Genomic DNA, 20,422 nt, shown 5'->3' on the forward strand with positions numbered 1-20,422 from the left:
GCTCCAACAGTGTGGAACCGCCTTGGAATTATCTCTCTCTTTTCTTTCTGCCCCTCCCCTGCTCTCTTTCTCTATCTCTCAAAATAAATAAATAAACTTAAAAAAAAAAAAAAACGAAAACAAAGGGGCACCTGGGTGGCTCAGTCAGTTGAGCCTCTGACTTTGGTCCAAGTCATGATCTCGCAGTCCACGAGTTTGAGCCCCATGCCTGGCTCTGTGCCGATGGCTCAGAGCCTGGAGCCTGCTTTGGATTCTGTGTCTCCCTCTCTCTCTGCTCCTCCTCCACTCATGTTTTGTCTGTCTCTCTCAAAAATAAATAAACATTAAAATTTTAAAAAATAAATAAAAAATTATATTTAAAAAAACCATGACAGGCTATTAATATAAATAATATTTATGTAATGATTACTATAATATATAATGATGCTATATGGCTATATAGTTACTTAATTGTATTTATTTAAAAAATATTTTTAATGTTTATTTTTGAGAACGAGAGACAGAGTGCAAGCAGGGGAGAGCCAGAAAGAGAGAGAGACACACAGAAAACAAAACAGGCTCCAGGCTCTGAGCCGTCAGCACAGACAGCTCGCAGGGCTTGAACTCATGAACTGTGAGATCATGACCTGAGCCGAAGCTGGATGCTTAACCAACTGAGCCACCCAGGTGCCCCTATAATTGTATCTATAATATATAACTAAACATAGAAAATGTTAAGATAACATATCAACATATTAAATACCCATATTATTAATATAGTAACCAATTAACTATAATCATACACTATATATTATTGGTATATAAAATATTATATATGATATGTGTAATTATCTTTAAGTTGTAAATATAACATTTAGGAAATCAAACTCATGATGTTAGCACATTTGTATTCATAAATCAGCACGTATTCCCTATTGTAATTTTTTAAAAGATTTTATTTGTCAAGTAATCTCTACACCCAACATGGGGCTTGAACTCAAGACCTCAAGATCAAGAGTTTGCTGTACCAACTGAGCCAGCCAGGTGATCCTATTTCAAACATTTTTAAGTTTAAGAGACTTTGGCCTTTGAGAGGTAACAGATGAGCTTCAGCTATTCCTGTGAAACCAAAGAATGCACTCAAGCCACGATTTTCTTTCTTTCTCTTTTTTTAAATGCTCATTTATTTTTGAGAGGGGAGGAGGGGCAGAGAGGTGGGGGGCAGGGGGACAGAGGACCCCGAGCAGGCTCTGCACTGACAGCAGAGAGCTCCAGGTGGGGCTCAAACTCACAAACCGTGAGATCATGACCTGAGCGGAAGTCAGACGCCCACCCGACTGCGCCTCCCAGGAGCCCCCTCCAGCTGTGACTGTGGAGTTGAAATACACACCTGGTCTTCCCAAGGTGCGAGGCCGGTCCTTGGGCCTGAGCGCCGGAGCCCTGGACGTGGGTCTTGGTTCTCTGTAGCATCAGCTGGTGCTGTTCCGGTTCCTACCAGCTTTCTAGTGCAGTGATGACAGCGTTCCCTGAGAACACAGCCACTGTCCCTGCAACTCTCCCTGCCTCCTTCTGAGCCCTGGGGATGCGTGTCCCCACCGACCGTCTCCTGTAGCCCAGGGTGGCTCTTCTGTCGGGCACCTCCAAAGCCCCCTGCCTGTCCCTGCCCCCGTCCCAGAGCCCTGTGTGTCACACCATTTCCAGGCACTAGAATCTGGCCAGCCCGCTGGGGCTGCCCTAACAAAGCACCACAGACCAGACCAGGGGCCTGAAGGACACTGTGTACTGTCTCCAGGTTCTGGAGGCAGGGAGTCCAGGGTCAGCGGGTCTCGGGGTTGTCTCCTTCTGAGGACCGTGAGGGAGAATCTGTTCCCGGCTCTCTCCTCGGTTCACAGGCAGCTGAGGGCCTCTGTTTCTTCCCTCGGTGCCTGTCTGTGTCCTCCCCTCCTTACAAGGACTCCAGTCATACTGGAGGAGAGTCCACCCCGATGACCTCGCTTTCACCTGGGTACCTCCAAACAGACCCTGAGATCCTGGGGGTCGGGATCCCAGCACAGGCGTCTGGGTGGGATGCAGTTCAACCCACGATGTGTGTGCTCTAAGCTGCTGAGTTTTCTGGCCACTCTGTGGGTTTGTTGACATGTGACTTCGGGGCTGCTAAGTAGCAGGTTTGTGGAGAGCACAAGGGGTCCCTCTTCGCCACCCCGGAACGCACAACCATATCCAAACAGACTCCAAATCAAAGCTCTGAAATTTCCAAACCTTTAATCCCAAACCAGACCACAGCGAGACCAGACCCAGCGATTTCCCCTCCCCCTCCCCTGTTTCCCCAAGGTTCAAATTAGTTGGAAGATGCCTCTCCCACAAGTGAATACATCCAGATCTGGGACATGAATCAGTCCAAGTCCGTCCTAAGACCCCCTGATCTCATCCCCCCCACCCTACTCCCCAGTTACCCCATCAGGTCCCCCTGCAAGCCTTCCCTGGGGACCCTCGTTTGTAAAAGGCCTCTCTCCATCGTACCCCAAGCATCCCAATTCGGCCAACGAGAAGAACATATTCACAGAGGGAAAACATGAGGCAGGAGAGGGAGGTTTGTGCAAACAACGTGTGCCCCACAGCAGGCAGAATGCAGTTTCTCCAGGACAAGGGGAAAGACTTTGAGGGATAAGAAGAAGAAAAGGAAGGAGTTAGAGAAGGCACAGTGCTGGCTCTAGGTGGCCCTGTGCCCCAGCTTGGGGCAGAGTGAGCCCCAGGGCCCCGGAGGCAAGGTGAGCAGGAGGAAGCAGCCACTGGCCAGCAGGAGGACCAGGCTGGCCCCCATCCCACAGCCCAGGGACCAGGAGTATTCGTAGGCCAGGGCTGGGGCTGGGGGAGGCTCAGGGCTGACTCTTTGCAGCAGGGCTTGGACAGAATGCCGGAACACCTCCAGGCTGACCAGGAGCAGCAGGCCTGTGGGGAGAGGACAGGCATGGCGCTCAGGCCCCCGGGGACCCCGACCTGGGTCTGAGCGTCTCCCCAGCACACCCCATCTCATGCTCGTTCAAACAGGAAACCTGGGGGGCCCTCAGCACCACCCCACCTAATTTCTTCGACAGCTACTTACTAAACACCAACCCTATAGCACGAGTCTGGAAGCTGGACATAAAGAAGGAACACAACACAAACAGAGGCAGAAGGGAGAGTGGTGGTCGCCAGAGGCCGAGGGGCTGGGGGAACGGGATGGGGGGTGGGGGCTGCTGTTTGATGGGGACAGAGTTGTGCTTGGGGAAACACGAAAGTGAAAAGTCTCTGGAGATGGATGGTGAACGTGCTTAGTGCCACAGAACTGAGCACAAAACAGTTGAAATGGTAAATTTTATCTTATGTGTGTTTTAGCGCTTTAAAAAAGAAAAATGTGGGGGGCGCCTGGGTGGCGCAGTCGGTTAAGCGTCCGACTTCAGCCAGGTCACGATCTCACGGTCCGTGAGTTCGAGCCCCGCGTCGGGCTCTGGGCTGATGGCTCAGAGCCTGGAGCCTGTTTCCGATTCTGTGTCTCCCTCTCTCTCTGCCCCTCCCCCGTTCATGCTCTGTCTCTCTCTGTCCCAAAAATAAATAAACGTTGAAAAAAAATTTAAAAAAATAAAAAGAAAAAAAGAAAAAAGAAAAATGTGGGGGCGCCTGGGTGGCTCGGTCGGGCGGCCGACTTGGGCTCAGGTCATGATCTCATGGTTCGTGGGTTCGAGCCCCTTGTCCGGCTCTGTGCTGATGGCTCAGAGCCTGGAGCTGCTTCAGATTCTGTCTCTCTCTCTCTCTCTCTCTCTCTGCCCTTTCTCCGCTCATGCTCTGTCTCTCTCTCTCAAAAATAAACATTAAAAATTTTAAAAAGGAAAAAGCAGGGGTGCTTGGGTGGCTTAATTGGTTGAGCATCCAACTCTTGATTTCAGCTCAGGTCATGATTCCAGCATCGTGGGATCGAGCCCTGTGTCAGGCTCCAAGCTGAGTGTGGAGCCTGCTTAAGATTCTCTCTCTCTCTCTCTCTCTCTCCACCCCTCACTCCTGCTCACTCTCTCTCTCTCAAAAAAAAAAAAAACAAAAAATCAAAGTCCAAAATCAAAAACACGAAAATCAATTAAAGACTACATTAAAAAATTGTTTGAAAAAATAAAAGGGGCACCTGGCTGGTTTGGTGGGTAGAGAATGTGACTCTTGATCTCTGGGTCATGAGTTCAAGCCTCATGTTGGGCATGGAGTTTACTTTTAAAAAAGTAAGGCTTTTGGAAAGAGCGATAGTAAAATCTGGAATAGTTGAATTCACCATGGAAGCACAGAACAGAAGGTGGTTGCCAAGGGCTGGCGGGGGAGGGGAAAGGGGAAGATGTGGGGCAAAGGTACAGAACTCAATTACGCAAGACAAACGAGTTGTGGGGATTTCATGTGCAGCAGGGTGACTATAGTTAGCAATACCGTATCACACATGTTACAAGACAAGAGCCTCGGTGTTCTCACCATACACACCAAGGTGGCCACGTGAGGTGATGCGTGTTGTTAACTAGTTTAACTGTGGTGATCACTTCATGATGTGCATGTATATCAAAACCCCAAGTTGTACACCTTAAAGATCTACAATTTCTACTCACCATTCATACCCCAATAAAGCTCATCAACCATACCCCAATAAAGATGGTGAATCACGAAACAAAAGGAAAGGCAGTCAAGTTAAGTTGCAATGAAATTTGATTAAAAAAAAAAACATGACACAAAAACAGACTCTCAGATCAATGGAACAGAATAGAGAACCCAGAAATGGACCCACAAACGTATGGCCAACTAATCTTTGACAAAGCAGGAAAGAATATCCAATGGAATAGAGACAGTCTCTTCAGCAAGTGGTGCTGGGAAAATTGGACAGCGACATGCAGAAGAATGAACAGGGACCACTTTCTTACACCATACACAAAAATAAACTCAAAATGGATGAAAGACCTAAATGTAAGACAGGAAGCCATCAAAATCCTCCGGAGAAAGGAGGCTAAAACCTCTTTGATCTTGGCCGCAGCAACTTCTTACTCAACACGTGTCTGGACGCAAGGGAAACAAAAGCAAAAAGTAATTACTGGGACCTCGTTAAAATAAAAAGCTTCTGCACAGCGAAGGAAACAATCAGCAAAACTGAAAGGCAACCAACAGAATGGGAGAAGATATTTGCAAATGACATATTAGATAAAGGGTTAGTATCCAAAATCTATAGAGAACTTATCAAACTCCACACCCAAAAAACAAATAATCCAGGGAAGAAATGGGCAAAAGACATGAATAGACACTTCTCCAAAGAAGACATCCAGATGGCCAACCGACACATGAAAAAACGCTCAACGTCACTCATCATCAGGGAAATACAGATCAAAACCACAATGAGATACCACCTTGTACCTGTCAGAATGGCTAACATTAACAACTCAGGCAACAACAGATGTTGGCGAGGATGCAGAAAAAGAGGATCTCTGTTGCACTGCTGGTGGGAATGCAAACTGATGCAGGCACTCTGGAAAACAGTACGGAGGTTCCTCAAAAAATTAAAAATATAACTACCCTACGACCCAGCAATTGCACTACTAGGCATTTATCCACAGGATACAGGTGTGCTGTTTCGAAGGGACACATGCACCCCATGTTTATAACAGCACTATCAACAACAGCCAAAGTATGGAAAGAGCCCAAATGTCCATTGATGGATGAATGGATAAAGAAGATGTAGTATATATATATACAATGGATTATTACTGGGCAATCAAAAATAATGAAATCTTGCCATTTGCAACTATGTGGATGGAACTGGAGGGTATTATGCTAAGCGAAATTAGTCAGAGAAAGACAAATATATGATTTCACTCATATGAGGACTTTAAGACACAGAACAGAGGAACATAAAGGAAGTGAAACAAATATAATATAAAAACAGGGAGGGGGACAAAACATAAGAGACTCTTAAATATAGAGAACAGAGGGTTACTGGAGGGGGTGTGTGGGGGGAGATGGCTACGTGGGTAAGGGGCATTAAGGAATCTACTCCAGAAATCATCGTTGCACTATATGCTAACTTGGATGTAAATTAAAAACAACAACAACAACAACAACAACAACAACAACAAAAGAAGAAAGTACAAGACAGAGACCCTAACCTCATGGAGTTTGTATTTTAGATGGAGGGGACAGGCGGTAAACAAATAAACCAAGTCTTGCACTCAAATGCCTGCAGGAGGCAATGAGAAAGCAGAAGTCAACAAAGCAGGTGAGTGCGGTGGCTGGTGGGGGTGGGGGGAGACAAAGAGTCCAAAACTCAGCTTCAGCCAACTGCAACCCTTCAGAAATGGGGACTTAAATTGCCAGATCTTCTGAGTTTTTAAGATTAGCTGGAATTTTGTAAATGATTACTATTTTTTATGGGAATTTGCCCAACCTTGAAACATTGGCTCAGAGAAACGTTATGCCCTGCCCGCCAAAGTCCATTTATGGGTCATCGCTGGCCACAGGCTGCCAGGTTGTAACGTCCAAAGTAAACACATGAGAAGACGAGATAATTTCAGAGAGTGATGTGTGCCGGGAAAGATAGAACAGGGTGATGGGAAGGCGAGTGACATCCAGGAGCAGAGCACAGACTTTGAGATGAAGTCACCAGGAAAAGCCATTTGAGCTAAGACTTGGAGGATGAACAGAAGCCAGGTTCTGGAGGAGGCACAAAACTAAGTGATGGCCGGTGCAAGAGGAAGGAATGGCTTGTGCAAAGGCCCGGTGGTAGAATGAGTATAGTGTGTCTGGGAGACAGAAAGAAGGTCAGTGTGGCTGGAGAAAAGACAGTGGGGAGGGGAGAGTGGTGGGGAATAGACGTGCAGAAGTGGGCAGGGGTCAGATCTTGTAGGACCATCTGATGGCCCATGAGTCATGGGTCCTAGCTACCCCCTCTCTCAGACCCCGGACTCTTCTTCCCCCCCACTCCCTGGTACTTCGTTCCCCCCATGGTTTTTGTTTTTGTTTTTTTTTTAATGTTTATTTATCATTGAGAGACAGAGAGAGACAGAGCATGAGCAAGGGAGGGGCAGAGAGAGGAGGAGACACAGAATCCGAAGCAGGCTCCAGGCTCTGAGCTGTCAGCACAGAGCCCGACGCAGGGCTCGAACTCACAAACCGCGAGATCATGACCTGAGCCAAAGTCAGACGCTCAACTGACTGAGCCACCCAGGCGCCCCCCCCCCCCACTGGTTTTTAATCGGGGTCCTGGAGAATGCAGCCAGGAGTCTGTGATCTGTGGGTCAGTAGCTCCCCTCTGAGGCCTCCTTGGCCCCACGCAGCTCAGCTTAGGGACCCAGAGGTGGAAGAATATTCAGACAAGACACTCTCCAGTCCCCTTGATTCCTCTGCAAATTCATGCCTCATTGATTCATTCAACACATCTTAATTGAGCCCCCATTATAAAATATATAAACAAGGCTAACAGGGGTACCTGGGTAGCTCAGTCAGTTGAGCGTCCGACTTCGGCTCAGGTCAGGAACTCGCAGTCTGTGAGTTCAGGCCTCCTGTCGGGCTCTGTGCTGACAGCTCAGAGCCTGGAGCCTGCTTCCGATTCTGTGTCTCCCTCTCTCTCTGCCCCTCCCCCGCTCACACTCTGTTTCTCTCTGTCTTTCAAAAATAGATAAATATTAAGAAAAAAAAAAAGACTAACAAAGGCCTTGTCCTCTTGGAGCTCCATCCCAGAAGGAGAATTAGACAATAATAGGGCAAATGTATTGCTGTGGACTGAATCGTGTCTCCAAAAGTTCAGCTGTTGGGAGTCCTGACCCCCTAGTTTCTTGAAATGTGACTATATTTGAAGATAGAATTTTTTTTAAGTTTTTTTTTGTTTTGTTTTGTTTTGTTTTGAGAGAGTGTGAGGGAGGAGGGGCAGAGAGAACAGGAGACAGAGAATCCCAAGCAGGCTCCCACATTCACAGATGCAGGGGGCTCTAACTCAGGAACTGTGAGATCACAACCTGAGCCAAAACCAAGAGTTGTCGGACATTTAATCAACTGCCACCCAGGCACCCCGAAGGCAGAGTCTTTAAAGGAATAATTAAACAGACATGAGGCTACTAGGGCCTTAATCCAATATGGAGGGCAATATGGTGGTGTCCCCACAAGAAGAGGAGAGGAGAACACAGATACACAGATTGAGGACACAGGGAGAAGACAGCCGTCTACAAGCCAAGGAGAGGCCTCGGAGGAGACTGACTCTGCCCATGTCTGGGTCTCAGACCTCCAGCCTCCAGATCCATGAGACAACACATTTTTGTTCTTTAACCCTCCCGGGGTTGTGGTACTTTGTTATGGCAGCCCGAGCAACGGAATACACACACAGGTATATAATTTCAGGGAGTGATCAATTCCATGAGAGAAGAAAAGGGGGCAAGGTAGGGACACGGCAGGCAATGGGCCTCCTAGGTGGTCAACCAGATCAGAGACTTAAATGACAGGAAGGGATGAGACATGGGATGATCTAGTGGAGGCTGAGGGGATAGCAGTGCAAAATGCTCTGAGCGGGAGATGAGATTGAAGTGTCTGAGGAACAGCAAAGAAGCCAATGAAACCAGGACAGAGGGAGCAGGTGGTAAGAGATGAAGTCCCACAGAGCCAGGAGCCAGGCCACATAAGACCTGGGAGCCACATTATTCTAGTGGTAGTAATTGATTGTGAATGTATTGGCTTTTGAATCAGGTAGGAACCACAATAGGATTTATGGTTTAAAACTACGACTAACCCCAAAGCAAAGGGCAGGTAGGATTTGGCCATGGGCTGTAGTCAGTAGACTCTTAGCCTTGGCTTTGTGAAAAGAATCTAACCAAACACTCTCTCATCTCATCTCTTCCCACTAGACCTCATGAGGTATGTATTATTATCCCCACTTTACAGAGGGGAAGATTAAAGCCTGGAGAGGTGGAGCTCAGGTTTGACTAAAACCAGGTCTACTCCATAGCTTCTTCTCTTAGACACGTCTCTGTACTTCCTCCCCGACCAAGCCTGACATGCCTTGTATGACCTAGAAGGGCCTACGTGATCTGGCCCCTGCCTCCTTGTTTGTGCTCATCTCCCCAGCTCTTCCCACCCTAAAATAGTGGGGAGTACAACGTCTTTCAGTCTGTATGTTTTATTGTAGAGAGAGAGAGCGGGGGAGGGGCTGAGAGAGAAGAGAGTGAATCTGAAACAGGCTCTATGCTTGGCACGGAGCCAGATGTGGGGCTTGATCCCACAACTCTGGGATCATGACCTGAGCTGAAACCAAGAGTCAGCCACTCAACCGACTGAGCCACCCAGGCGCCCCTCTTTCAGTCTACAAATGCACCAAATTCTTTCAAACCTGGAGACCTTTATGCTGCTTAGAATAATTTTCTGCTTACCCTTCTCTGAGTACTGCCTTACACATCCCTACTATTGCTATTACTATCACTATTACTATTTATTACTATTACTATTTATTACTATCACTATTACTATTACTATTTATTACTATTACTATTACTATTAATTACCATAACTATTTGTTACTATCACTATTACAATTTATTACTATCACTATTACTATCACTATTTATTACTATTACTGTTATTCTTTATTACCATTACTATTTATTACTATCACTATTACTATTACTATTTATTACTATTACTATTACTCTTAATTACCATTACTATTTATTACTATCACTATTACTATTTATTACTATCACTATTACTATTACTATTTATTACTATCACTATTACTCTTTATTACCATTACTATTGCTATTTACTACTATTGCTATTGCTATTACTATTACTATTACTATTACTATTACTATTACTATTACTATTACTGTTACTATCACTGCTATTGCACGTCTGAGAAGCCCTCCTTAAGCACTGCCACTCAAGTCTATATCAGATCTCCCTGTTACAGATTTTCCTCCACACTCTTTCATTTTCATTTGTAGCATTTATCACAGCTGGTAATTATTAGCATATATTAATTTATATTAGTATTGTCTATTTGTCCCATGGCTATCTCCCTCGCTATCATAAATCCATGAGAGCAGGAAACTTGTCTGTCTTGTATCTCTAAAACATGAACAATACCTGATGTATATATTTCATGGAGAGAAACAATATAATCTGAACATGTCCCTTTATTTAAGGAGATCTTGAAAATTCAATCTGTCCAGGGCCTGATACCAAATATAGCCAAAATACTTACAGCATCAAATCCACCTCCTTGCTTTCACTTGCTTGTACAGTTTGCATAAAAATTTCATGCCTGAGACTTCCATAAAACACTTTTATATCCTCACTTTCATGGCACCCCCTGGAATAACACGAGTATGAGTTCAATAACCAAATTCCTACCATGCTATAAATTCTACAAAAACAGGGATCATCTTAATATTATTCATCATTCTATCCCCAGTGGTATCAAGCACAGCATTGAGCACCTACTGGATATAAAAAAAAAATACTTGTTGAATGATTGGATGGATGAATAGAGGGAAAACAGGTAAAAGAGAAAGGAGAATGGAAAAGGAAGAAGGGAATGGGAGGAAATTAATGAATCAATGGATGGATGGATGGATGGATGGACGGACGGATGGATAGATGGGATGAATGGATGGATGGACGGACGGACAGATGGATGGATGAATAGACGGAAAACAGATAAAAGAGAAAGGAGAATGGAAAAGGAAGAAGGAAGTGGGAGGAAATTAATGAATCAATGGACGGATGGATGGATGGATGGATGGACGGATGGATGGATAGATGGGATGAATGGATGGATGGACGGACGGACAGATGGATGGATGAATAGACGGAAAACAGATAAAAGAGAAAGGAGAATGGAAAAGGAAGAAGGGAGTGGGAGGAAATTAATGAATCAATGGATGGATGGACGGATGGACGGATGGATAGATGGACGGACAGATGGATAGATGGAATGAAAGGATGGATGGATGGATGGACGGACGGGGATAGATGGGATGAATGGATGGATAGATGGATACTTGACAAATGGATACTTGGATGACTGACTTCATGGATATGTGGGAACTTGAGCTCAGAGATAAAAGATTTGCCCAAGATCACACAACTTGTCAGAAGTTAGACGCCAACCTAGATGTTTGGATTCCCTGTTGATTTCCTGGTCCATCTTTGACCCCAGTGTCCTCCTCACTCTCCTTCCTCCAGCCACACTGGCTTTCTTTCAAGACCTTAAATTCACCAAACTCTGTCTAGCTTGGTTACTCAGGGAGGCCCTCACTAACTCTCTGCTTTAAATCAGGTGCTCTCATTATGCACTCTTATAGAAATCTACTTTTCTTTTTCTTTTATAGCACCTAGAAGTTTGTAATTGTGGGATGATTTGTGTTATTTCGGTATCCTTAACCAGTAATCTCCCTAAAGGAAGGCACCTTTTGTCCTGTACATTCTGATAATATTACATATACAAAAACGTACAAAAGTGTGTAATATGTCTGTGTGTGTATCAATGAATAAAATGAATAAATGAAAGAAAGGAAAGGAGATGATTGAATTTTCCCCTTTATTTAGGAAGATCTCTAAGGCAACAAAATAATAAAAATTGATCATTATTATTTTCTATTCATATGTTCATGTTCGTGAAGACTTATCATTTCTCCCTTATCTTGTACTAGAGTCTACCCCACTTGTTAGTTACGGTTACCATGTACATTTGTGAAAGATTTTGCCTGCTTTATGCTCTGACCTTCATTCTGTTCCTCAAACTTGTCAAATCGCTATTCTATCACCATCACCACCATCAGTACACCATCATCTCTACCGTTACCACCATTTTTACCATCATCATCATCACCACCATCACCACCAACATCACCAACATCATCCCTACCATCACCACCATCATTGTCACCACCACCACCACAATAGACAACATCATCAATATAGTCACCACTACTGTCACCACCACACTTTGGATAAGTCCTATTCACCCTTCAATTACCAGCTTAAATACCACTTTCTCTGAGTTCCTCTGATACACCCTCACTGCAGTGTCTACCCCTAATACGCTTTATCATAACTTTCATCACAATTATAGTTGCATTATTATATGTGTAATTACTGGTTACTGTCTATCTCTGCTAGGCTCTGTGAGGGGCAGACTGTATCTGTCTTGTTAGTCATATATACCCAGCCCTTAGCACAGTGCATGGAACATAGTAAGTGCTCAGTAAATTCACAGAGGATGAACAAATGAAGCTTATATAATTAGTGACCTTTCTATCTACCTTAGCAAACATCTGATCCAATGAGCACTACATTGACAAGATGTAGAATTTTTTTTTTTTGACCATCAGCTCCAAGAATGCAACATTCATTGAAGACCTAAGTTCCAAAGCTAAAAGAGTATTTGAAGACTTTCCAATTCCCAGCCAATAGTGCTCTCACATTGAGCCTACTACAGTCCTGGTGCTTCCCAGCCTGCAACAGTGCTTAGAGTTGTCCTCCAACTTCCCAGCATGCATCAGTGCTTGGAGATGTCCTCTAACCTCCCAGCAAGCAACAGTGCCTGGAGATGGCCTCCAACTTCCCAGCATGCAACAGCAATTGAAGACCTCTGGGTTCAAATTGGAGACCCCTCTGGGGACAGCAGGGCTTAGAATTTTCCATTCTTTGAGACCTCTATAGCCCTCAAGCTTCCTCCAATCCCCATGGTACAACTGTGTTTGTGGACTCTACCTCCAAGCAGGCAACAATTCTCGGAAACCCTTGGTCCAAATTTAAAATAGTGTTTGGAGACCCTTTAATCTCTAGGCAACAATAAAGCTTGGAATTCTTCCATTAAAAAAAAATTTTTTTTAACATTTATTTATTTTTGAGACAGAGAGAGACAGAGCATGAACGGGGGAGGGGCAGAGAGAGAGGGAGACACAGAATCGGAAGCAGGCTCCAGGCTCTGAGCCATCAGCCCAGAGCCTGATGCGGGGCTCGAACTCACAGACCGCGAGATCGTGACCTGAGCCGAAGCCAGATGCTTAACCGACTGAGCCACCCAGGCGCCCCAGAATTCTTCCATTTTTGAGACTACTACAGCCGGTGGGTTTCCCTCAACTCTCAGCATGCAACAGTGCCCTGGAGATTCAAACTCCCACTATGCAACAGTGCTTGGACACCCTACCTCCTAGCATGCAAGAGCTCTTGGAGATCCAACCTCCCAGCATGCAATTCCCTCAGTCTCCAGGCTCCCAGCCCTCACCTGAGAGGCCAAAGCAGATGGCTCCAACTCGGAGTAGGAACTCTGCACCTTTGCTGAGCACCATGATGATACAGAGGCACCCCAGGGCCATGAGTGCCAAGCCTACCACTGCTATCACGGCAGCTGCCAGATTCACCTCTGCAAGGAGAGTAAAGGGAAGAAGTAGAGAACATGGGAGGGAGGAAGTGGGAAGGACTCCCCTATAGAGACCCAAAACCAGGAAGACGGAAGATTCAGAACTAGAGAATTTTCAAGTAGATCATTCAGTCCAATATTTTACTTACACTGTTGAAGGAACTAAGACACAGAGAGGCTCAGTGATTTGCCTGAGGCCACAAAGCAAAGAGGAGACAGGGTCAGGATTAGAAAGAAATGGGAACTACCAATTATTCCTTGGGATCTGGTCACTGTTTGTTTACAGGTGAGGAATCTGAGGCAGTGAGCATGTGGGTGACAACAGAGAAGGTAGTTTGTTACAGTGAAATGATCCAAGTCTGAGTTCTGTACAGCCACTGCCTTGCTGGGAGGTTATAATAATGTCACCAAACTTCTCTGAACCCCAGTTTCCTCCTCTAGAAAATCAGGATCGAAATCCCTATTTGACTGGGCTGTTGTGCAGATTAGAATTAGTTTATAAAAAGTGCCCAGTGAAGTGCTTAGCACACAGGAGCTGTGCTATACACGTGCACTGTGATTATTCACTATCCCAGAGAAGCACAGTGGCTTGCCCAAACTCACTTAGCACAAAGACAAGACAGAAAGGAGCAGGGAGGGTGGGAACCACTGTTGACTGAGGGCCTACTATGTGCCAGGCATCACACTGTACATTTCAGCTGTATCATCTCATTAAACCCTTACAGGGGCTGGATAGGAGTCATGACATGACCACAATCTCTTTACTGGTGTGGATGGACACTGAGGTACTGGGGTGATGCAGAGGCTGTGGTTATAGCAGAAAGGGTAAAACCTGTGCTGACAGCAGAGAACCTGCTGCAGGGCTCGAACTCGTGAACTGTGAGATCATGACCTGAGACAAAACCACGAGTCAGATGCTTAAACGACTGAGCCACCCAGGCTCCCAAGAAAGGGTATAGTCTTTTTTTTCTTTTAATGCTTACTTGTTTTTGAGGGAGAGAGAGGGAGAGACAGAGCACGAGTGGGGACAGGGCAGAAAGAGAGGGAGACACAGAATCCGAAGCAGACTCCAGGCTCCGAGCTGTCAGCACAGAGCCTGATACAGGGCTCAATCCTACAACCCTGGGATCGTGACCTGAGCCGAAATCAAGAGTTGGACGCTCAACCGACTGAGCCACCCAGGTGCCCCAAATTGAAACGAAATTTTAAAAACTTAGTCTCTGCATCACACCAGCCACATGCGCCCAGCAGCCACATGGGGCCAGTGGCTACCACATCGGTCAGCACAGGTACAGAGTATTTCCATCTCACAGAAGATTCTACAGGAGAGCATTGCTTTGGAGTCAGGATTATTTGGGATGATTCTGCCTCTGCCCCTTCTGGAAAAAGTAAATGTAACCATTTTCTAGACTACCGTTTTTTCATCCACAAGATGAAGCCACCGCCCTGCAGGGTCATGGCAAGGACTGGAGTTCTTATCATTGAAACACTCAGCACTCTGCTTAGCATGTGGCAGGTGGACATCTTCAAGCAAGTCCCAGAAAGGGGCTGTGACTGCCCCAAAGTCACACAGCTCATGACAAAGGTGGAGCTGGGGTAGGAGCATCAGGCACAGGGCTCTGGAGAACCTCTTTCCCCCAAAGATGGGACCTCCCCTATCCCCTCCTGCCACCCCAGGGCAAAGCAGAGAGGAAGACCATGCTATCAGGAACTCTTCCAGCATGGTCCGCGTACCCCTCCCGCCACCCCACCACCCCACCGCACGGTGGTTCTCACCTTTCTTTGTAGTTCTCTGGAAGATGTGTGCATTTTCCCCCGTGGTAAAGAATTTAAAATAGGTGCAGTTTGCTTCTGTGGGAGGAGAGAAAAAGAGAGGTGATGATACAGACATTGCTGGCGTAAGCTCAGGGCTGGGCATTTAACAGAGCTCACAGCAGCCTAAAAATAGGATATCAGCATCCCTGATACACACAGGAGAGAATGATGCTCAGAGAAACAAAACCCGCCTGCCATCATCCAGCTATACAGGAGCTGGGATTCCAGTCTGGAGCCTAGAGGTCCAGATCTGTGGCCTTGTGAAGGCTGTTGACCTCTCTGCAGCCTCTGAATCTTTCTCTATAAAATGAGATAATAGTCTCTTTCCTGGCTTCATCAGATGGGTTTGTTAAGGGGTCAAGTGGGATTAGAAACGGATGATCACTTTATTCAACAAAGGACACCAAGATAGAGGGAACAGAAGGCTAATAGACTCAGAGGAGATTCTCATCCCAGAGAGGGTTCCTAACTAGAACACACAAAGAACACCTGGAGACCAGCAAGAAAAGAGAGGAAACCCAATTGATAAATGGGCAAAGGACAGGAATAGTCAATTCACAGAAGAAGAAGTCTGAATGACTCACAAGTATATGAAGAGATGCTTCACCTCACCAGGGATCACAGAAATGCAACTTAAATCAGCAGGGAGAGGGCACTTTAGATCAATTAGATTGGCAAATATTAAAAGGATAATATCAAGCACTGGAAGAATAAGAGGAAACAGCTGGGGACCAGAAACTGGCACTAATGTCTTTCTGGAAAGCACTCTGACATCCTTTATGAAACGAGGTACGTTTATACCCTATAACCCAACAATTTCGTTTCTGGGTCTACACCCAGAGAAACACTACAGGCAGGAACATATGTGTGGATGATTGTAGCAGCACTGTTTGTAAGAACAGGGAGTTGGAATCAACCTAAGTGTCCATCTCAGGGGGATCAAGAAAATGGGGCAGATGCCCTCTGTGCAAATCTCTGCACCATGCAGTAGCCATGAACTACAAGAGCAGAAAGCAAAGTGGGGAGATCCGAGAAATAACGTTGAGCAAATAGATCGATAAATAAGTAAATCACAAACGGGGACAATCCACAGCGCAATACCATTTATGTAAATTAAAACACGTACAGATGTAAAATAACACTGTATAGTTTCCAACTTAAAATATATACTGACGGGGCGCCTGGGTGGCGCAGTCGGTTAAGCGTCCGACTTCAGCCAGGTCACCATCTCACGGTCCGTGAGTTGGAGCCCCGCGTCAGGCTCTGGGCTGATGGCTCGGAGCCTGGAGCCTGTTTCCGATTCTGTGTCTCCCTCTCTCTCTGCCCCTCCCCCATTCATGCTCTGTCTCTCTCTGTCCCAAAAATAAATAAAAAACGTTGAAAAAAAATTTTTAAATAAATAAATAAAAAAATAGACTGATGGATACATATCAAACACGTTAAAGAGATAGAAAGAAATTGGTGGGGGGGGGAATAATACTGTAAAATAAAGCAAGAGAAGGCTGGCGATGATTTTGTGATGTAAATGAAAGAGTAAAGTTTGCCCTTCTTTGAGGTCCCCGATAAACCTAAACTTAAAAAAAAAAAAAAGGCTGGGGCGATCTCTAAACTGCATTTGAGGGGCGCCTGGGTGGCTCAGTCGGTTAAGCGTCCAACTTCGTCTCAGGTCATGATCTCCGGGTTCGTGAGTTCAAGCCCCACGTTGGGCTCTGTGCTGACAGCTCAGAGCCTGGAGCCCGTTTCAGATTCTGTGTCTCCCTCTCTCTCTCTGACCCTCCGCTGTTCATGCTCTGTCTCTCTCTGTCTCAAAAATAAATAAATGTTAAAAAAAAATTAAAAAAAATATAGGGGCGCCTGGGTGGCTCAGTCGGTTAAGCGTCCGACTTTGGCTCAGGTCATGATCTCACAGTCTGTGCGTTCGAGCCCCGCGTGGGGCTCTGTGCTGACAGCTCAGAGCCTGGAGCCCGTTTCAGATTCTGTGTCTCCCTCTCTCTCTCTGACCCTCCGCTGTTCATGCTCTGTCTCTCTCTGTCTCAAAAATAAATAAATGTTAAAAAAAAATTAAAAAAAATATAGGGGCGCCTGGGTGGCTCAGTCGGTTAAGCGTCCGACTTTGGCTCAGGTCATGATCTCACACACTCCGTGAGCTGGAGCCCCACGTCGGACTCTGTGCTGACAGCTCAGAGCCTGGAGCCCGTTTCAGATTCTGTGTCTCCCTCTCTCTCTCTGACCCTCCGCTGTTCATGCTCTGTCTCTCTCTGTCTCAAAAATAAATAAATGTTAAAAAAAAATTTAAAAAAATATAGGGGCGCCTGGGTGGCTCAGTCGGTTAAGCGTCCGACTTTGGCTCAGGTCATGATCTCACAGTCTGTGCGTTCGAGCCCCGCGTGGGGCTCTGTGCTGACAGCTCAGAGCCTGGAGCCTGCTTCTGATTCTGTGTCTCCCTCTCTCTCTGACCCTCCCCCGTTCATGCTCTGTCTCTCTCTGTCTCAAAAATAAATAAACGTTAAAAATATATATAAACTGCATTTGAAAGCTGGAACTTCCCACAAAATTCCTCTAGTCCCATGTTCTCATGCTTCGGATGGGGAAACTAAGGCACAGGAAGGGGGAGGAAGAGAGGTAGAGAATGAGAGGGGTACAAGAAGACGAGCCAGGCGGGCTAGAGAAGCAGAAAGGAACCTTCCAGTTCAAAGAAAGATGTAGAGGGACAAGAAATAAAGTCCTGAGTCAGGTGAGGCAGCGGGACACTGCACCGGCCCTCTGAGGGAAGGAGAAGGGCAGGACGTGCTCTATCAGGAGCAGTGGGACGGGAGTCCTTACCCCGCAGCATCAGCAATCCTGCAGCAACAAGGAGGAAAGGATACCTCTTGCAGCAGGGCTGAGGATGCTATTGATAGCAGTCAGTGGGGGACACATGGTCTTCATCCATGAGGGAAGCGTGAAGTCCCATCTAGAGAGTAAGAAGGTGTGGTCCATCTTTCTGAGAGAGCGTGGGGTGTCTGGCCTCCCATCATGGCTACCGGTGATTCAGGACATCTTGTCTCAGACTCCAGATGGCATATCCCATTTGGAAAAGAGTAGGGTGGGCCACACACACCCTCCCCCCACTTGTAGCCAAGGGAATTAAGGGTGTCCTTTGATGGACAGGGCAATGTGTGGGATATTTCTGAGATAACAGAAGTTGTGAACTTTTGGACGGTCCCCTCTGGAGGGTCAGGACTGTGGGACGATGAGACGGTCCTGTGAGGAGGCTGAAGTCCTTTCTGACCAACAGGGGGGACATCAAAGGATATGAGGAGTCCTGCCTTATGGAGTGGGGTTGGGGGGGCATCCCTTATAGGGCAGCGAGGACCTTTGGGGCATCTTTATGGACTCCCGGGATGCGATATAGTGCAATTGTGAAGAACCGGGACAGCCAGGTTCAAATCCCATATGACTAGCCTGGTGCATAGATGGAACCACTTCCATTCCTTACTCCTCATGTTTGGTTTCTCTAAAATGAGGATGATGGTAACTATTCATAAGGTTGCTAGGAGGATATGAGGATTAACGAGTTAACGCACATGACGTACTTCAAACAGAGGCTGGGTGCTACGTAAGCATCGAAGCATATTACATAAGCATATTATTGCCAGGGCACCCCATTGTGCAAAAGTTTGGGAACTTCCTGCTTGAGGCTGTGAGGGGCAAAAAAGTAGCCCATCTGCAGAAGTGAGGTGTTGAATCTGGACGCTGAGTGCGTGGGTACCTCACATGACGAGGGGTGGGGGTATCTATCCCACTCTGCTATCAAGGATTTGGGATGTCCTATTTTGGACCCTATGGGTGGAAGATAGCATGTGTGGATAAGTGCGGGGGGAAATCCCCTTGGAGCCCAGAGGGATAGGAGATCTTCTGTGGGAGGCACTGAGGTTATAGGACACTGTTTGGAGATCTCACGTGGGTGATCAAGCCTGGGACACCCTACATGGACCGTGAGGGGTGTCAGATAGTTTCCTTGGGTCAGTACGTGTGGTGCAAGAGCCGTTCCCGTTCCCAGGGGGTATAGGATGTCCCAATGGTGCACGTAAACGGCATGGCATGTCCTGTCCGGGAGAGCGAGGGGTATGGGATAGCTGTGTGGCATTGCCACGGATGAAAGGCCATTCTGCGGGACCGTGAGGGCTGTGGGTGTCTGGAAGAGAAAATAAAAAGGGCTGGAGGGTCAGGTCTGGGCATCTGCAGGTGACAGGACCAGGAAATGGAAAAGCACATCTCCCAGAAGCACGAGGTCTCCCCGGGGCGGGGGGGGGGGGGGGGGGGAGGGTGTTGGGGGGTGTTCGGTGAGAGCTGTGTTTGGCAATATCCGCCGTGGGGGTCCGGCGCAGATTTCATTTTGGGGTTGGCATTAAGGTGGTCTGTCTCCCCGGGGCCCACGGGATAGGAGTGCGGCCTGTCTCCAATGTGGGAAAACCAAGCTGACCCCGGGAGCCCAAACTCTCTCTCTCTCTCTCTCTAGGGGCACAGGCTGGTCTAAGGGTTTGGGCGAGTTTTAGGGTACAGGCTAGTCTGGGGGTACAGGATGTAGCTGCGGACAGGCTGCTGGGGAGGGGGTGGACAGGATGGCCGGTACACAGACTAGTCTACAAGTACAAACTTTCTCTCCCACCCCCCCAGCCCCCAACTACCGCCCCCCAGCACACACAGTTGGTGCCTGGAGCAAAGGTTACTCGGGGAGCACAGGTTGGTGTAGGCTTGGGCTGCTCTCTCCTTGGGGCTCGGGTTTCCCTGACTCCGCCCACTCTCGCTGTCTCTGGGAACAATCCCCGGCCCGGGGGCGTGGCCTCTCACCTCCGGGCAGCTCCGCGGGGCCACAGGTGTCTCTGCCCGCGGGCACGTCCGCCTGCCACAGTCGCTTGGTGCACATCTTCCAGAGCCCCAGGTGGACAGCGTCGCACACCGCGCTGCCATTGGCCTTGTAGGTGTTGAGCTCCACCCAGAACTCGGTGCCCACGGCCAGCACGGCCAGCGTGGCGCCCACCGCGCTCAGCAGGAGTCCCAGCTTGATCTTTCCCTCCCGCTCCGGCGTCAGCCGGGACTGGTGCTGCCCGAGAGCCCGCCGCCGGCCTGCCGCCTCCCGCCGCCGCCGGTCCTCCTCTTGCATGAAAAAGTTGGACCACATCATCATCCTCGGGGCCGTAGCCGAGCAGGTGCAAAGGAGGCAGAGTCCCGAGGGTGGCCCGG

General features: G+C 47.3%; 1 protein-coding gene across 3 annotated transcripts; it reads right to left on the minus strand.

Moving 5' to 3' along the window:
• Positions 1–2,689: 2,689 nt before the first annotated feature.
• Positions 2,690–20,366, minus strand: CACNG6 (calcium voltage-gated channel auxiliary subunit gamma 6). 3 transcript variants are annotated; one of them, XM_047836419.1, is made up of 4 exons: positions 20,030–20,366; positions 15,158–15,232; positions 13,247–13,384; positions 2,690–2,928 (listed from the first exon to the last, which is right to left on the minus strand). In XM_047836419.1, exons 1-4 carry the CDS (start codon positions 20,364–20,366, stop codon positions 2,690–2,692), a joined length of 789 nt encoding a protein of 262 aa, XP_047692375.1. The 3 variants fall into 3 exon arrangements, with proteins under 3 accessions (XP_047692375.1, XP_047692376.1, XP_047692377.1); XM_047836420.1 differs by lacking the exon at positions 13,247–13,384 and having other exon boundaries at positions 20,030–20,363; XM_047836421.1 differs by lacking the exons at positions 13,247–13,384; positions 15,158–15,232 and having other exon boundaries at positions 20,030–20,363.
• Between the last annotated feature and the right edge of the window lie 56 nt (positions 20,367–20,422).

The sequence above is a fragment of the Prionailurus viverrinus genome, chromosome E2, assembly GCF_022837055.1.
Source record: "Prionailurus viverrinus isolate Anna chromosome E2, UM_Priviv_1.0, whole genome shotgun sequence".
In the NCBI taxonomy this organism is placed as follows: Eukaryota; Metazoa; Chordata; class Mammalia; order Carnivora; family Felidae; genus Prionailurus; species Prionailurus viverrinus.

Coding starts and splice junctions, on each gene's coding strand:
- CACNG6 (XM_047836419.1), bottom strand. CDS start 20,366: ATGATGATGTGGTCCAACTTTTTCATGCAAGAGGAGGACCGGCGGCGG. Junction 15,233..20,029: donor CCCCGCGGAGCTGCCCGGAG/GTGAGAGGCCAC, acceptor CTCCTCCCACAG/AAGCAAACTGCACCTATTTT. Junction 2,929..13,246: donor CATCTGCTTTGGCCTCTCAG/GTGAGGGCTGGG, acceptor CTCTCCCCACAG/GCCTGCTGCTCCTGGTCAGC.